This window comes from Schistocerca gregaria, chromosome 3 (assembly GCF_023897955.1).
Source record: "Schistocerca gregaria isolate iqSchGreg1 chromosome 3, iqSchGreg1.2, whole genome shotgun sequence".
Lineage (NCBI taxonomy): Eukaryota > Metazoa > Arthropoda > Insecta > Orthoptera > Acrididae > Schistocerca > Schistocerca gregaria.
In genome coordinates this window covers 144843179-144862995 of record NC_064922.1, presented here as the reverse complement: position 1 = coordinate 144862995, position 19817 = coordinate 144843179, and the positions used below count along the sequence as shown (strand labels likewise).

The 19817-nt window shown below is 40.1% G+C and overlaps 1 protein-coding gene across 1 annotated transcript in view; it reads right to left on the bottom strand.

Moving 5' to 3' along the window:
* The window catches only part of LOC126355289 (mineralocorticoid receptor-like), a 196076-nt gene that overhangs the window by 84796 nt on the left and 91463 nt on the right, over positions 1–19817 (bottom strand). Inside the window, exon 3 of the mRNA XM_050005578.1 lies at positions 7733–7866. Coding sequence (XP_049861535.1) covers positions 7733–7866 — 134 coding nt within the window. The remainder of the gene's footprint in view (positions 1–7732; positions 7867–19817) is intronic.

Here is a 19817-nt window from a genome sequence, read left to right as displayed (position 1 = left end):
CACCGGTTTCTGCAGAGCGGAAGAGAAAGATGTTCAAAACATCTAAGCGCATCCCCTATGGTGAGGCCAAGAAGCTCTTTAAGGCGATGCAACCTCCTTTGTTTTCATCTCCTGTATCTTCCGTTCCTCGAGATAGATGGGGCAGACCCGGCTCCAGACAGGGTGACTCCCAGAGCAATTCACGCACTTCACAGGCGTTGAACAATCGGCTCCGTCATGGGCAGGCTGACCACATTTACCACAAGTGGCTATGCCATTGCACCCTAACGTAGTATGCCCGAAGCGCTGACATTTAAAACAACGCATTGGGTTGGGGAAATATGGCCGTACTGGCAAACGAAAGACCCCGATTTAACATGTTTATTCTCACGTTCAGTTGCCCGAGACTCCCAGAGCGAGTCAGATTTGACGAGTTCCCCATCGACTCGTTTCATAATATGCTGCACGTCAACAATACCTTCGTCAGCCCACTCAGATTATAATTCGTCTATGGGGATATCTACAAAGTCCCTACACGTCACAATACCCTTACTATAGTTGAAAGTGGAGTGGAGTTAGGTCTCGATAGCGTACTCTCCTAGACAGGTTGCTTTCCGAAGGGAAGCAGCTTGATGGGAACTAGAAGTCTCAACTAACAGAGTCCCATTGTGCAGTCGCTTCAGATTTCAGTGTTCCTGCAATTCCCTCAAGACCCTTGTGGATGTAAAAGGGAGAAACCCTCTCAAAGCTACCCTCCTTCCTTTTAATAATCAAAAACACATTCTGGTTATCAGCATGTGCTCCGTTACTACAGTCTGTTAAATCTCTAGTAACACCAGGCGCTGGAGGACTCGCAGCGCGTAGCCGCTTTTTCGATGGAGTGTGTTTTCCTACCAGTGACCCACCCAAGCCACTGGTATGGGGAAATGTAGAGGTCTAAGGGTCCATTGCCGTCCCACGAGCAGCTAGGGAACTACAGGTCCGCTCAGACAGATCCCCGCGTGCCTGAGTAAGCCTTATACAATTAGCGTGCGGCAGGTGCCCCAGGGGTTGCCCGCTTGCGACTGTTCCACCCCAAAAGCCATGCATCGTATAGGCGCACAGCACACCGTAAGATTAAGGTTTTTTTTTTTTTTATAGAGGTTGGCCTTCCTCGCAATCCAGGCGGTCAAGCCAAGATTACCATTCCCCGCAGCACACAACATTCCACCGCCGCGCACTGCGGTGGTCGCTGAAGCATGTCCGGGGGTTACGGTGACAGGAGACTGGCGGCGCTGACCAGTCTCCAGCTCAGGACCCCGGGGTCGCCAAGCCCGTACTCAGCAAATGAATGCTGAGCCCCTGGGGGGGGCCTTACAAACGAGTTCTAAACAAATTGCACGTGTATGGCCTATCGTCTGTTGTGCGACTGGATTCGTGATTTCCTGTCAGAACAGTCATAGTCTTTACTAACTGACGGAAAGTCATCGAGTAAAACAGAAGTGATTTCTGCCGTTTCCCAAGAAAGTGTAATAACCCTTTGCTGTTGCTGTTTAGCAGACCTTCTGAGTAGTCCTATTAATCTGCACATTATCCTGTCATTTACTTTCATGTACCTGTACGGCGCAACTGACTCTGTCATGAAAAGTATGAATTCATCCACATGACTACTACAAGAAATCGGCTAAGTTTCGGTTACACGATAAATCAGAAATTTAAAGGCTACAGACTCAACTGAATACTTAATTATTCGTAACTGTAATCAGTAAGTTGTAACGATCACATAGATAATGTTATGGGTAAAGCAAACCTAAGCCTGCAATTTATAGGCAGAACACTGAGAACATGCAACAGGTCTACCAAAGAGGCTGCCCCCCCCCCCCCCCCCCCCCACTACACTGATGCGTCCTTTTTTGGGGCACTGCTACGTGGTGTGGGATCCGCATCAGATAATATCGACAGAGGACACCAAAAAAGTCCAGAATAGAGCAGCTCGTTTTGTGTTATTGCGTAATAGGGGGGAGTGTGCCACGGACGTGATACGTCAATTGGGGTGGCAATAATTAGAAAATAGGCGTTTTCCGTTGCGACAAGACCACCTCAGGGGGCTTCAGTCACCACCTTTCTGCTCAACCTATAAACAATTTTTTTTTTTTTTTTTTTTTTTTTTTGGTGCCCACATTCATGGGAGGAACGACGATCATAATAAAATAAATCAGAGCTGGCTCAGATAGGTTTAATTGTTCACTTTCCCCGTGTGTTGTTCGATAGTGAAACACCACAGAAATTTTTATGAAGGAAAATCGCCACACATCCATACGTTTTGAGAAGTTATTACTTAGACGCCGAAACTAGTTGTCTAAATAAATATCATCTTCAGGGCCCATATGCCCTTCATGTACAAGACAATCAGATGCATCAATACTAGCATACTATCGGTATCTGGATACACTGAATTCGTTATTCCAGTGTTTCCTTCGACGACTTGACAACACATGAAGTGCGTATGGGGCCTGAAGATGACTAGTTTCGGCGTCTCAATAACGCCGTCAAATAAAATAACTACTCGAAACGTGCAAATTTCCTTGGTAAATATTCGACTAGTCGCTGTCCCACATCCACAATTCATCAAAAGAGGGAGTAGGGAAATTGCTTGAAGGTGGTTCGATGAAATCTCTCCCAGGCACTTAACTGTGAATTGCACAGTAATCTTGTAGATGTAGACCCATAACCTGTCATAGCATTGGGGGAACCAGGCATGATCTATGTCGTCTAGAATAGAACATAAGGGACTGATAGTTTTAAAGTCGATTTTAAAAGAATCCATGTCGCTTCTACTTGTCTGTGGGGAGCGCTTTCGATTATATATCCATATTCAGATCAGGATATCCGTGTGGGAAGGTATCGTTATGTTAGGTACCCCTGAACTGTGGTTTTGACTGCGGTTGTATATTTTAGTCACCAATTGTAAATAAAATCAGCTTCGGCAGAATTAACCTCTCAATCAGTAAAAGTATTTAATACCTTTTGCTGACTTCTTTTATCATACATACCCGATGACGTAGCAGAAACTGTAATAACAAACAATATTTCCCACTGACGTTAAGCCTTCCAGAGAACTACCAAGAATCAGGTTCCCGCAAGGAAACTGAACCTTGAAGGCACTATCAAATTCAGGCATTGTGCACGTACGTAGTCTAGGAGTAAGATCGGTGTTCTTGTAGTTGTTTGCCCTTCTACGGACTTTGCGCATAGGTTTTATACGATAGCTGTAGATATTAAGTTTTCAGAAAACACGTTCAAAATGTTTGTCTTGAGCAACTAGTTCGGTAGCCCACATGCAATGGAAATACCTCAGACCTTGTAGCTACAAATAGGCCGGACCTAATTACTGCCACCAGTATGCAGACGGGCGTTTTTATGTCATTACAGCGACTATGGTTACAAAAGTCAATAAATCAATCAAGAAGGCTAGGAGTGTGTTTTGCTATGAGGAGCAGGTAAGCGGGTGTTATCATCTCACTTAGACAGTGAATCGTCATTATCCAGCTCCAGTTAGATAAACCCAGTGGAATTATGGGAAAGTTTAAACATACTGTTAATCAGTGATCTGGATTAAGGACAGAAAAGACATATCATGTTTTAACAACGAGATTCGGAAACCACTGTGGAAGCAAATTCTATTGCAGTCTCGGTTCAAAAGAGAACGCACAAATAACGGTAAGCAAAGATTGCTAGAGATTCGTGCGTCTGTGACAAGATTACACGCAAAGCATACAACTACTACCATCGTTACACCTTAGCAAAAGATCTGGATGGAAGATTTTCTCGGGTTCTCTGGCAGTCACTTCTCGACCAGCCTGGTGAGGTAGGTGGAGATACCAAACGAGAGCCGAAGTTTTAAATTTCACGTTCAATAAACCGTTCACGGAGGAGAATCGTACGAACGTACCGTCGTTTGACCATCGAACAGGCACCCGTGTAGACGACGTGGTAATAAGCATTCGTGGCGCAAGGAAACAACTGGAATAGTTGAAAGCAATTCAGTCACCAGGCCTGGATGGAATTCCAATTGGATTTCTCAAAGCCGCGCGGGATTAGCCGAGCGGTCTGAGGGGGCGCTGCAGCCGTAGACTGTGCGGCTGATCCCAGGGAAGGGTCGAGTCCTCCCTCGGGCATGGTTGTGTTTGTCCTTAGGATAATTTAGGTTAAGTAGTGTGTAAGTTTACGGGCTGATGATTTTAGCAGTTAAGTCCCGTAAAATTTCACACACATTTTTTGCACATTTTTGGATTTCTCAAAGAATACTCCGCAAGCTAAGCAAGGGGACAATGCGCTCGGGAAAAGATTCGCGATAATTACGGCAAAGCCACAAGCAACTGGAAAAAAAACACAGGCGACTCCTGTTTGTAGGAAGGGCAAAAGAACGGGTGCGCAAAATTACACAGCAACATTCGCAACATCGGTTTGGTGCGATATCTTTCAACATATCTACAATTCAAACGTAATAAATTTTCTTGCGACCGAGTACCTTATGTCCGCGAATCATCATGTTTTTAAAGAGAATAACTCGTCCGAAATTCTATTTGCCCTTTTCTCACATAATACATCGCGAACTGTGGATGAAGGGCAGCCGGCACATTTCATATTTCTAGATTTGTGGAAAGCGTTTGACACGGTGCCCCACTGCAGACGGTTAAAGAATGTAGAAGCATATGAAACAGGTTCACAGATATGTGAGCGACTCGAAGATTTCTTAATTTGTAGGACCCAATAGGTTGCCCTCGACGCAATGTTTTTCCCTCGACGTTCAGTGCTCATCAGAGACATGGGTGCAAGAACCCCCACTCGTACGAAACTTCGAGAAACGTCTCAGTAATATCCGTTCAACTGTTGATAACGTTTTGAGCATCCATTTTTATGGAGTTGGTGGACTAGCACCGATAGCCTCTCAGGAGATACAGAGATCTGGTCTCGTATCCTCTAAAGGCTCAGCTGGTATGTTCAGAATGTATTCATTGACCAGCTCCAGGGAATCTGCGATAATTGATTCCTTTCATCTGCTACATTATTTCTTTGGGCGTCCATGATCTGTTTAATTTCTGTCTTAGAATGAACCAAAAGGGAATCAACCGTATGACAAGCTACTCGAGTAGCGACAAATGCACATCCCCACATCTATTTTCGCAGGTTTTTTAAGCCCACTGCCAAGATTAGGGGGGAAAAATGCAATGCTGGACATGAACAAAATATATAATCCCCTAAAGCACATGGTAGGGGGTTGTTACACTTTCAGATTAGACTTGAAAATTTGATTGAAAATCCCTGAGATTGTTCTTTAGAATACACTGATCAATACGTTCCATCCGTTGTTTCTCAAATAATGGCCTTAAAAGTCCGATCACAGGGGTTGCGTGCTTCCGAATTAGACAAGAGGAGTTAAAATATTCATGAGTTTCATTTTTTCAACGAATGTTCTATAGGCGTAATTTTGGTCCGAGGTCTCGTTGCACCACCTACGTTTCTGTTTGCGAAATTTCAAGGTTTATACAGTAGCTGCTTCTTGTATTGTCTGTTGTATGGTACTCTCTGTCCAGCTCTAAGACTGAAATGTTCGTTGCTGATGGCACACTCCCAATACTTGTTTATTGATTTGTAATTCTGCCACATCATTTCTGCATTCGTTCTTTCCAGCTGTTGGAGCCTTTCTGTGAGGAATGAAATTCATTTTAATCCTGGAGAGGTAATTATCTACATGATACTTCGTACCTCTCTGAACTTCAATATTCCAAATTTCCTTCATAGCAGTCCTGAAATGAGGCATGTAGACGATTTCTCATCGTTGGAGTTTCCAAGTGGAGGCCGTGTCTCCTCTTTACTTAGTTTGGTTTTGTCGAACTGTGTTAAACGTTTAGTCTTCAGTTAGTATCAAACAAATTCAAAATGTCTTGCTCCTTCCATGTACCGGTTCATAATATTCTTTGTAATTAAGATTTTCGTTGACGACTGTAAGCTGACGTGGAATAGAAGTAAATTATGTCCACCTTCTCCTTCTCTAGAAGGCCCCAAAATTGGTCAGTTTTTCTGGACTATGTCAATACTCACTCTTTGATCAGGGTGAAGCCTTTGCCCCATAGCAAAGTACATGCGGCCATCTCGTATGTGACAACAGCAGCCAGTTACTTGATACCCAAGAAAAATTCACTACTGGTTCGATTATCTTCTTGTTTACAATAAAATGTGTTCCAAACATTGTTATGAACAATGTGGGGTATAGGATCTATGAAAAAAGGGAATCCGTGAATATGAGCAAGAAAATATCACATTTGTCCTGGTAATGCGTGTTCTGAACACAAGGATTGTGATGTTTTGGTAGTCCAACAAATTGTCAATCCTTAGTGTTCACCAAATTTTCGCAATGATTTCACATTTGTCGTTCCAATGTAAAATTCGCTCGTCTTATTCAACTTAGTATTTCTGCCACAGAGCATGCAAGTTCCTCAGACTTCGCTAAGCATGTAGTTGCACGCCTACAGGGTCCCAAGATATGCTTGCACTTTTGGGGTCGACAGGCAGAGCCTGGATTCGTAGTGTTAGGCCCAGATTGTGGGACTGATTGTTCCATTAAAAATTTGAGATGGTAATTCGTTCGTTGTGTAAATATGTGGAGATGAGTTAGCTAAATCAGAATGAAATACAGCTCTTACTTAGGTTTTCTTTAATGATATTTAAGGTGTTGAAAGTTATGAGAATTTTATTTCCCTGATTGAAATATCCAGATAATCAATGATATGTTGGACTTTAATGCTACTGGAGGCATCTTTATCTTTCTTTATCTTTCTTTATCTTTCTTTATCTTTCTTTATCTTTCTTTATCTTTCTTTATCTTTCTTTATCTTTCTTTATCTTTCTTTATCTTTCTTTATCTTTCTTTATCTTTCTTTATCTTTCTTTATCTTTCTTTATCTTTATTTATCTTTATTTATCTTTATTTATCTTTATTTATCTTTATTTATCTTTATTTATCTTTATTTATCTTTATTTATCTTTATTTATCTTTATTTATCTTTATTTATCTTTATTTATCTTTATTTATCTTTATTTATCTTTATTTATCTTTATTTATCTTTATCTTTATTTATCTTTATTTATCTTTATCTTTATTTATCTTTATTTATCTTTATTTATCTTTATTTATCTTTATCTTTATTTATCTTTATTTATCTTTATCTTTATTTATCTTTATTTATCTTTATCTTTATTTATCTTTATTTATCTTTAATTTCTACTGATTCACATAAGTTCATTCTGGGAGACCGAACACGGCGCGGATGATTGTGTATCCTCTCGTTGCGTGTCGCACAGTACCAAATACGTTATCAGCGGCACTGCTCAGTTTTAATTACATCTTGACGCACTTTCCTCTGAATTACTTCCATATTTAATCACTTTACTGTAATAGTATTCAGGTTGAAGTGTTGCTACAAGTGCTAACAATGCTTCTCACATGGCAGAGCTAAACATTACACAACACAACGTAACAGTTTCGTGTCCCGTGCTCGACTCTCTACAGACGCGGCTGCCCGCAAAGATACACCACAACTAAGCCAGCGATATGACAATACGCTTACAGGGTGTAAACACACACATGAAAATTTCAATTGCACGTCAGATTGAGGCACAACGATTCAGTCTTTGATATATAACCACACTACTTTTATTTATATTATTGTTGTACCTACCACTGGTTGTATAGCTAAAGCTTTCGCAGTACGTTACCTCTGCCACCTGTGTGTTGACGGCTTCTTCGTGCAGCCCCTCCGTCCACCTGCAGCGGTCCTGGGCGCTTCCGAAATGCTGCAGCACCCACGCAGACACCATCTCGTGCTTCTCCTTCGTGTAGGTTTCCTGCAACAGAAAAACACAGATTAATTCAGGATTACTTTCCCTGTTAATGAAACATGTACCGATCACAACAAAAAGGTGTCAGTATTTGTATTCCAAAAGAAAACCGATCTTCTGATATTCATCTAGTCTACACTTCCGTCCTGCAACAGATGACGACACTGAAGTCCGTATAGGGTTAACGAACCGCTAGGTCCGTTTAAACAGAATCTTTCCTCTATAGGGAGTGTTAGATCACTGTTGTAAATGGTGGCGTGAATGAAAAACGCATAGAGAATGCGAGCCATTCGGGGTTGGTCCGTGATGATCTTACAAACTCTCAGAGGTGATGGAGAGGGATATATATATCACTCCGACCCATCTCGTCTAGAAACGACCGAGTCTAAATTTGCATGCGAAAGTAGTTTTGATACCTCTGACAGTGGAAAAGCCAAGAATTTGCAGTAGAAGTCGTCATGTTTTGGGATTAAGTAGTGTAACCGAAAAAACAAACATATCCAGTAAACAAGGGCTCTAAAAAAGCATACCTAATGAGCTATGAGTAGTAGTTCAGTAGAAGAGATGCATTTCACATCAGCAAAAGTTAGCAAAATGGTTCAGTGAATATGCATACCGGAAGAGGTATGAGCAGTTGTTTTCTTCGAGCCATTCTAATTTCTCCCCAAGTAAGACAACGAAGGGCCTGGAGCAGAAGGGCGACTGCCAGGCACCCCGGAGCAATTTCCGCTTATAACATTCGATTCGGTCGTTTCCTGACCATGGCTGCTTTCGTCCCATTGATACAGTCTACAGTGTGATTCCATGATGATAGAAAAACGTAAATGTATGTTATCCTCCAATGAAAACATTGCGATAAGTTCAATCAACCCTGAGAGTTTGTACAATTTGTATACTTCTTGGCGACAATATTATGTACTTTATTGCTAATATATGAAGAGTTGAATGAGAAACAGGCAGCATAGATGCTACTATATGAAGTGTTGTTTTAAAATAAACTTACTTTGTTTATAATCCATCTTGTATCTGTAACTAATCGAAATGGTTAGTACTCACACACCCTTCGTTAATGTATCTAAAATGTGTGTATTAATGCGTCAAATCCATGAACCAAGGACCTTGCCGTTGGTGGGGAGGCTTGCATGCCTGAGCGATACAGATAACCGTACCGTAGGTTCAACCACAACAGAGGGGTATCTGTTGAGATGCCAGACAAACGTGTGGTTCCCGAAGAGGGGCAGCAGCCTTTTCAGTAGTTGCAGGGGCAACAGTCTGGATGATTAACTGATGTGGCCTTGTAACAATAACCAAAACGGCCTTGCTGTGCTGGTACTGCGAACAGCTGAAAGCAAGGGGAAACTATGGCCGTAATCTTTCCCGAGGGCATGCAGCTTTACTGTATGATTAAATGATGATGGCGTCCTCTTGGGTAAAATATTGTGGAGGTAAAATAGTCCCCCATTTGGATCTCCGGGTGGGGACTACTCAAGAGGATGTCGTTATCAGGAGAAAGAAAACTAGCGTTCTACGGATCGGAGGGTGGAATGTCAGATCACTCAATCGGGCAGGTAGGTTAGAAAATTTAAAAAGGGAAATGGATAGGTTAAAGTTAGATATAGTGGGAATTAGTGAAGTTCGGTGGCAGGAGGAACAAGACTTTTGGTCAGGTGAATACAGGGTTATAAACACAAAATCAAATAAGGGTAATGCAGGAGTAGGTTTAATAATGAATAGGAAAATAGGAATGCGGTTAAGCTACTACAAACAGCATAGTGAACGCATTATTGTGGCCAAGATAGATACGAAACCCACACCTACTACAGTAGTACAAGTTTATATGCCAACTAGCCCTGCAGATGACGAAGAAATGTATGATCAAATTAAAGAAATTATTCAGATACTGAAGGGTGGTGAAAATTTAATAGTCATGGGTGACTGGAATTAGGTTGCAGCAAAAGGGAGAGAAGGAAACATAGTAGGTGAATAGTATCTCCAGGTTTCTTCCATGTATACAGCCTTCTTTTATGATTCTTGAACCAAGTGTTAGTCATGATTAAGTTGTGCTCCGTGCAAAATTCTACCAGACGGCTTCCTTTTTTATTTCTCTGTCTTAACATTATATAATCTATCTGAAGCCTGTCATGGACTGGGGCAGAGATTTAGGAACCAGGTTTTAAATTGTAAGACATCTCCAGGGGCAGATCTATTGGTTATGACCACAATCTATTGGTTATGACCTGTAGATTAAAACTGAAGAAACTGGAAAAAGGTGGGAATTTAAGGAAATGGGACCTGGATAAACTGACTAAACCAGAGGTTGTACAGAGTTTCAGGGAGAGCATAAGGGAGCAATTGACAGGAATGGGGGAAAGAAATACAGAAGAAGAATGGGTAGCTTTGAGGGATGAAGTAGTGAAGGCAGCAGAGGATCAAGTAGGTAAAAAGACGAGGGCTAGTAGAAATCCATGGGTAACAGAAGAAATAATGAATTTAATTGATGAAAGGGGAAAATACAATAATGCAGTAAATGAAGCAGGCAAAAAGGAATACAGACGTCTCAAAAATGAGATCGACAGGAAGTGCAAAATGGCTAAGCAGGCATGGCTAGAGGACAAATATAAGGATTTAGAGGCTTATCTCACTAGGGGTAAGATAGATACTGCCTACAGGAAAATTAAGGAGACCTTTGGAGATGAGAGAACCACTTCTATGAACATCAAGAGCTCAGATGGAAACCCAGTTCTAAGCAAAGAAGGGAAAGCAGAAATGTGGAAGGAGTATATAGAGGGTCTATACAAGGGCGATGTACTTCAGAACAATAGTATGGAAATAGAAGAGGATGTAGATGAAGATGAAATGGGAGATGCGATACTGCACGAAGAGTTCGACAGAGCATTGAAAGACCTGAGACGAAACAAGGCCCCCAGAGTAGACAACATTCCATTGGAACTACTGACAGCCTTGGGAGAGCCAGTCCTGACAAAACTCTACCATCTGGTGAGCAAGATGTGAAAATTACCGAACTGTCTCATACATCTATCAACACCTGCTTTCTTTGGGACTGGAATTATCTATCATCTTCTTCTTGAAGTCTGAGGGTATTTCGCCTATCAGTTTAATAAGTCACAGCTGCAAACTACTAACGCGAATTCTTTACAGACGAATGGAAAAACTAGTGGAAGCCGACCTCAGGGAAGATCAGTTCGGATTCCGTAGAAGTGTTGGAACACGTGAGGCAATATTGACCCTACGACTTACCTTAGAAGCTAGATTAAGGAAGGGCAAAGCTACGTTTCTAGCATTTGTAGACTTAGAATTCCAATAAACATTGTCAAAAACTTTCTCTCTCTTTCAAATTCGGAAGGTGGCAGGGGTAAAATACAGGGAGCGAAATGCTATTTACAATTTGTACAGAAACCAGATGGCAGTTATGAGTCGAGGGGTATGAAAGGGAAGCAGTGGTTGGGAAGGGAGTGAGACAGTATTGTAGCCTATCCCCGATGTTATTCAATCTGTATATTGAGCAAGCAGTAAAGGAAACAAAAGAAAAATTTGGAGTAGGTATTAAAATCCATGGAGAAGAAATAAAAACTTCGAGGTTCGCCGATGACATCGTCATTCTGTCAGAGACAGCAAAGGACTTGGAAGAGCAGTTGAATGGAATGGACAGTGTCTTGAAAGGAGGATATAAGATGAACATCAACAAAAGCAAAACGAGTATAATGGAATGTAGTCAAATTAAGTCGGGTGATGCTGAGGTATTAGATTAGGAAATGAGACACTTAAAGCAGTAAAGGAGTTCTGCTATTTGGGGAGCAAAATAACTGATGATGGTCGAAGTAGAGAGGATATAAAATGTAGACTGGCAATGGCAAGGAAAGCGTTTCTGAATAAGAGAAATATGTTAACATCGAGTATAGATTTAAGTGTCAGGGAGTCGTTTCTGAAAGTATTTGTATGGAGTGTAGTCATGTATGGAAGTGAAACATGGACGATAAATAGTTTTGACAAGAAAAGAATAGAAGCTTTCGAAATGTGGTGCTACGGAAGAATGCTGAAGATTAGGTGGGTAGATCACATAACTAATGAGGAAGTAATGAATAGGATTGGGGAGAAGAGAAGTTTGTGGTACAACTTGACCCGAAGAAGGGATCGGTTGGTAGGACATGTTCTGAGGCATCAAGGGATCACCAGTTTAGTATTGGAGGGCGGCGTGAAGAGTAAAAATCGTAGAGGGAGACTAAGACATGACTAAACTAAGCAGATTCAGAAGGATGTAGGTTGCAGTGGGTACTGGGAGATGAAGAGGCTTGCACAGGATAGAGTAGCATGGAGAGCTGCATCAAACCAGTCTCAGGACTGAAGACCACAACAACAACAAAGCGTCAAGTAAAGTGAGAAAGACGTGACAATTGTGAAGTTTTATGTTGATTTCGCCTCATTCATTATCGTTTGACTACTGTTCTGTATGTATCAACATGCGATATAGAGGAATAAAAAGAGGAATTTTTCAGATTGTTTGCTAGAATGTTACTTCCCAGTCTGTCGTTATCTGCAGGAAATTAAAACGTCTAAAGCAAGTCCTTGTGTCCTTAACTATGTAGCATTTCTGGTTGACATATGAGAACACATCAATTTGGATGTTACCAGCCAGCAGCTAACGCAGGTACAATTTGACCTCTGTGATACCCAGAAGGTTTAGTGTAGTCAGGGGCTTTCTTGATTTCGAATAACGGAGAGGTAATTGCGATAGCTTACAAACGAGACAGATCTCCGAAAACAGTATACAAAACCAGGAAATTGTAACCCCTTTAATTTTGATTAGATAGAAACATGACCCAGCAGGAATTATCAAGCGCATATTACGAAGCATGTGTAACAGGACAGAGTCAGTGATTTTCCTGAAGAGTATTACAGATAAACAGCAAATGGTGACAAGATTGTGAAGTTTACTGAGTTACAAAATCAAGGTTGTCAAAATTTTGGCTAAGAAAATGTCATGTTCGGTAAAATTGAATTAAAATTATTCCTATTCCCTAGTTGCAAACAAGTATTTAGAAAAGCTGACCTTAATTTAAAGACATATTCCTATCTGTAAAAGTTCCCTACACATTTCCAGATACCGAACCATGTGATTACTACAAAGTCAGCTGCTATTTAACTGACTGTGGCTGTGGATCCTACCTCAGACTATCGACACTATTTTCTGTGGTAGAGAATGAAAAGTATAAAAAGATAATTTCAAATTTTCATTTTGTACCATTTCCTTAATTGCAGAATACCATTTCTTTTACACGTAGAGCCATGGTTACATCGTGACTCATAGATTAGACTGCATAAACAGACTGAGTTACTATTTACTGCTAGTCTTACTTAAATTAACCTTCGCTAGGCTTATTTTGTGACGAGTACAATTAACCATATATTTTCCTTCTGGTGAAATGATGCCAAGTGCCCTCTGTCATTACTCAGATAACTACTAATCAAACTAAAGAAATGGCTAGTCAACAAGTAGTAACATCTTATACAAAACTGACATCTTTGTATTGAAAGAAACACACACATCTTTACATACTAGGATTTTGTGGCTGCACTCACTTCCTTAGCCTGACTACCTGGTGTCGGCGTTTCTTCTGGATGAACTCTATGAATAAATAAAACTGAAAAAATTAATTTATTTCAAATTTAAAATAGTTTTACACAAATTTTTGATACAAGGAACTACACATGTAGCTGCAATGCAAAACTGTTATATAGTTACATTTATTTTGGTTAAAGCACATACATGATTCTCACATGAATAACCCAATCTCATTGATATTTGAGTTACTGTTACAATTTGGGTTTTGCACATTCTTCATAGGCATTCTTTGAACTTCATTGAGCTATTTTCCTACAATCAGAATTCTGAAGAATGACAACTAACACTCAAGTGCCAGCAAACAGTTTCAGAACATAAATTTGGATAAGCCCCCCCCCCCCCCACTCCCTCCAACCCTAGAGGTCACTGTGTGGGACTGTACTGATGGCATATTCACGAACTGAGCTGCACTGCACGGTAAGTTCCACACTGAAGAATTCTGTACACATGACACAACAGGCGAGACTCACCTGCTGGTCGTGCGCAGCTCGTGGTCGTGCGGTAGCGCTCTCGCTTCCCACGCCTGGGTTCCCGGGTTCGATTCTCGCCAGGGTCAGGGATTTTTCTCTGCCTCGTGATGACTGGGTGTTGTGTGACGGACTCGGCGGCAGCTATGAAATACTTATCATCCGATTCCAAGGAAAGTATTCGGCAGAAAAATATGATTCTTCGGCATGTTACAGCCTGATATCTTCTCTCGATAAAGGACCGAATTTCTTTTCGTTATTTGTTGTGGTTACTTGCTGCATCTAATTACCTAAACCTTTACACGAAATTTTAATGGGTGTGCACAGGTAAAAACGCATTGCGTGGACTTTGCGTACAGTTCATTTTAGGTAATACATTATTGCGTATGAAATTTAGTCAACGTATCGAAATTGTTTTTAAAGCTGAGAGCAAGACGATAGCTATCCCCGTCCTCGAGATATTGAGTGATATGTCGGCGGACGGGCCGTGCGGTGACTGCGCGCGGGTCGCTCGCGACGCGACCGATACTTCGTCCTGCTCGTCGTAAACCATGTGGTTGTAACAACTGCAAATTTCGTAAACGTTTCAAGAAATCGAGAAGTGTGTTTTTGCAAACGATAACTTGTGAAAAGTCATGTATTTCGTCACATGATAAATATCCTAAATGTGTTTATCTACCAAGATAGGAAAGTAATTGCAGTTTTTCAGAAGGGATAGATGAATTTTTTAAACAGTATTTAACAACATGTGGAATGAGAAGTTAAACCGAAACTAATTTTCTGGTATATCATAAGATGTAATTTGCTAAGTATCTACAGCTATTGATTATTTCCTTTGGAAGTAACAAAAGTTTTTTTTTCTTTATCCAGTGTACTTTATTGGTTGAAAACGCGTTTCGCATTTTACTTTGAGGCATATTCGGTGGAATGTAGAATGATTGTTTTGATATGTGGTACTTGCAGATTATAAAACAGTTCACATCTTTTTTACGTGAATAACTGATTACTTAGTCCATAGACATCTGCCTTTCCCCTCACCTGGTCACATGCTGCAGGTTGAACTAAAACTTAGTGACAGAACATGAAAATGTGCTTATGTTCCATAATCTTTCTTTTTCTTCTAACTGTAGACATTTTACCGAAAACTCTGATTTGAAGTCGTAACTATAGTGTGTTCACCTCATGTCCCTTCCTGTTTGGTTTGCTTATGTACATGTTGCCAACCTGCAGAATTATATGCTGAAAACTGTTTATTTTTGTTCTCCTTGTATCTGTATGTGTGTGTGGCCAGCCAGTGATAGTTATAGAAAGATGTAGTTGTCAGACAGTGGTTGAAAGATTTGGTGTTCAGCTGATTTCAGTTTTGGTTTAAATGTTTAGTCGAGGAGTGCATGGAAGAGTAAATTCACGGCTTACATTAATAGATAAAATAGTATTCTGATAATAATCATCTGTTGAAATGCTATTCTACTATCACCAACCCCTTTGACTACAAGAGGCTAAGTTGACAGGACATATTATGAGGCGTCAAAGAGTGATGACAAAGTTGCCCCATAATTTCCTCTTCCTCCTCTATTTAATTCCGCACCTCTTCTTTAGTTACACGATCCTCGTATCTAATCTTCAGCATTCTTATTGATCACGACATTTTCAAAGCGTCCACTGTCTTCTTGACAGAACTGTTCATCACCCACGTTTCATTTACGTACAAGGCTGCACTCCACACAAATACCTTTGTAAAATAGTACCCAGTCATTAGAATTTATATTCGATGTAAACAAATTTTCTTTTTCATAACGCTTTTGCTGCTATTCAGTCTTCATTTTATATCCTCTCTACTTCTGCCTCCTCAATTACTGCTTCCCTTTCAAGTCATTGAAGTCTTAAAAATGTAGATAATCTTGTTTTATCGATGACATCTCAAAACTACAACTTGTACAGAAACCAGAGTTTCAAAGAATGTGTTTATAGCATTTTCATGTTTGAAGAACTGCGAAACTAAGTGGTGGGATCAGTATTGCCCTTCGTATTCAGACATCTCACAGGAATTTGTTTTTATTAAAATTGTCAAAACCTTTCTCCAGTGTGTCTACTTAGCTAACATTGTGCTTATGTTAGTTTGTACAACCCCTCCCCCTCTCCTCTCTACACATTCCTTCCACTTTCTAGCCTTCTCTCATTTGCTTAGTTCTGCCTTCGCCAAATGAGTTCTCGACAGTTGCTTCTCCTTTGAGCAAAGTTCTGTTTGTTCTTTCTCATTTTCGTTCCCCTATGTTTTCCAAGAGCAAAATCGCATTGCAATTTTGGACTTTCTGTTAACGTCATGTTTAGACATTCCTATTTCCGATGGCCTACTTTATTTGCTACATTTTTATTTTTCCTCGTGCCAAATTTAATATATCACGTTTTATCTAACGATGTCTACTGTACCTTCTTTCCGTTCACATACTCTGCTGCATTCACCACTTCTTCTCTCAAAGATATCCATTCGTATTCTAGCGGATTCCTTCCTCTGTTTTAGTCATTCAAGTTACTGTAATGCAACGACTAAGTCGAGACCCACAGTTTTTCGATAATCTTAAAGTTCCATTTCCTTAATTTGCTACTGTTTACGAGATGCAGTTTACAACTAAAGAGACAGTAACCAATAAATTATTGTAGGTTTGCGTCTGCAGCAGGAAATGTCTTATAATTTAAAAATCTAGTTTCGAAGACTTTGTTCCAAAAATATATTAGAATTTCGCACAGAGCATAATGTAATCATCGCCAGCACCTTTCTTAACAATCATGAAATAATATCAGGTGGCTTCCACTTTCATCCCTTCCCCCAAGCCTTTGTGTTCTTACTGCTTTCCTGTACATGCTACTGTATCACATTTTAAATTTTTGTCTCGCTTAACCATCTGAATAATATGATTGTTCACTATCTCCTAACACATTGAGACAATGTACGACAAATCATGAACAATAGTCATGAAATCTGTTTATGGTGAAATGAGAACACACGAATAATGAAATAAGTGAAAGAGTACATGGTACAGAAAATGAAAACTTGGTATGTCTTCAGCCAACTTCGTCTTTACTTCATGTAGGTGTAAGATATAGTTAATCAAACGCACCGGGCGTTTCAGTGGGTCGAGCCCCGTGCCTCAGTGGCTGTCCGTCATTGGCTACCATTTGCGTCTGCCGCTTCCAGATGGGAACGCCAATTCCGCGAGCCGCCGCATCAAAGTGTAAAGGCCGGTTCCCACTAGAGCACGGCAGTGCGTCGTGCGGCAACTGCAGCGGCAAGTTTTTTCCACTTTGACGCAGTGGCTCGCGGAATTGGCGTTCCCATCTGGAAGTGGCAGACGCAAGTGGTAGCCAATGACGGACAGCCACTGAGGTACGGGGTGCAACCCACTGAAACGCCCGGTGCGTTTAACTATATCTTACACCTACATATAGGAAAGACCAAGTTGGGTGAAGACATACCAATTTTTCATTTTCTGTACAATGTACTCCTCATGATTAATCTCTTTTGTCGTACATTGTTTCAATGTGTTAGGAGATAATGAACATTCAGACAGTTAAGCCAAAATTTAAAGTGTGATATGGTAGCAGGTACAGGAAAACAGTAAAAACACAAAGGCTTGGGGGAAGGAATGGAAGTGGAAGCCACCTGATTAAATTATGGTCTGTGCGACATTCTATCATCGACAGCACCTTGCTTAAGAATCGTGAAAGAATAATACATATTTGGAACAAAGTTTTCGAAACCAGATTTTAAATTATAAGATATTTCCTGGTGCAGACGTAAACGGCAGCTCGTAACCAATAAATTATTGTAGGTTTGCAACTAAAGAGACAGTAAATGGTAGCAAATTATCGAAAAACTGTGGGTCTTTACTTACTCAAGTTCCATTTCTTTAATCTTAAAGTTACCGTAATGCAATGACTGACTAAAACAGAGGAAGGAATCTGCTAGAATACGAAATGATATCTTTGACAGAAGAAGTGGTGAATGCAGCAGAGTATGTGAAAGGGAAGAAGGTACAGTTAACATTGTTGGATAAAACGTGATATATTAAATTTGACACGAGGGAAATACATAAAAATGCAGCAAATAAAGTAGGCCATGGGAAATAAAAATGTCTAAACATGACGTAGACACAGTCCTAAATTGCAACGCGATTTTGCACTTGGAAAAAAGGGAAATGAAAATGAGAAAGAACAAAGAAAACTTTGCTCGAAGGAGAAGCAACTGTCAAGGACTCATTTGGCAAGTCAGAACTAAGCAAATAAGAGAAGGCTAGAAAGTGGAAGGAATATGGAGAGAGGAAAGGGGGAGTGGTTGTACAAACTAACATAAGCACAATGCTAGGATCAGTATTGCCTTGTGTGTTAAGACATTTCACAGGAATCTAACACTTAGCTACGTGGACAGATTGAAGAACTGCGAAACAGTGTTTATAGCATTTGCATGTTAGAGAAAGGTTTTGACAATCTTAATTAAAACATTCTTTGAAGCTCTGGGGATGTCATCGAGAAAACACAGGGCCACAAAATTATCTACAACTTGTAGAGAAACCAAACTGCATTTCTAAGACTTCAGTGACTTGAAAGGGAAGCAGTAATTGAGAAGGCAGAAGTTGAGAGGATATAAAATGAAGACTGAGTAGCAAGTAAAGCGTTCTGAAAAAGAAAATTTGTTCACATCGAATGTAAATTAGAATGATTGGCTACTATTTTACAAAGGTATTTGTGTGGAGTGCAGCCTTGTATGTAAGTGAAACGTGGGCGATGAACGGTTCTGTCAAGAAGACAATGGACACTTTCAAAATTTGGTGATAAATAAGAATGTTGAAGATTAGATACGAGGATCATGCGACTAAAGAAAAGATACAGAATTAAATAGAGGAGGAAGAAGAAATTACAGAACAACTTCGACAACAATAGGGGTTAGTTGACATGACGTATTATGGAGCGTCAAAGAGTGAGGACAAAGGGGCTCAGTGATAGTATACTGATAATAATCATCTGTTTAAATCATCTGTTTAAATTCACTGCTTACATTAACAGATAAAATAGTAGAATAGTATTTCCTCTTCAATGCAATCCTCCACAAAACATTTAAACCAAAACTGAAATGAGCTGAATACCAAATCTTTGAACCACTGTCTGACAACTACTGGATTCACTTTCAACTTTCTATAACTATCACTGGCTAGCCACACACACATACAGATACAAGGAGAACAAAAATAAACAAACATTGGTTTTCAGCATATAATTCTGCAGGTTGGTAACATGTACATAAACAAACCAGAGAGGAAGGCGACATGAGGTGAACACACTCTGATTTGAAATCGTAACTGCAGTTTGCTCTTTTTTCTTCTGTCAGTAGCAGTAGACATTTTACCGAAAACATGAAAATGTGTGTATCTTCCATAATCTTAAGTTTTAGTTCAATCTCCAGCATGTGACCAGGTGAGGGCAAACGTATATGTGTGCCAAAAACTCAGTTCACATCTTTTTTTACGTGAATGACTCATTACTTACAGTGAATCGTTTTATAATCTGCAAGTATCTCATATCAAAACAAAACAATCATTCTACATTCCACCGAAGATGCCTTAAAGTAAAAGGCGAAACGCATCTTGAACCAATAAAGTACACTGGATAAAGAAAAAAAAATTGTTACTCCCAAAGGAAATAATCAATAGCTGTAGATACTTAGCAAATTACATCTTACAACATACCAGCAAATTAGTTTCGGTTTAACTTCTCATTCCACATGCTGTTAAATACAGTTTATCTACCGAGATATGAAAGTAACTACAGTTTTTCAGAAGGGATAGATGATTTTT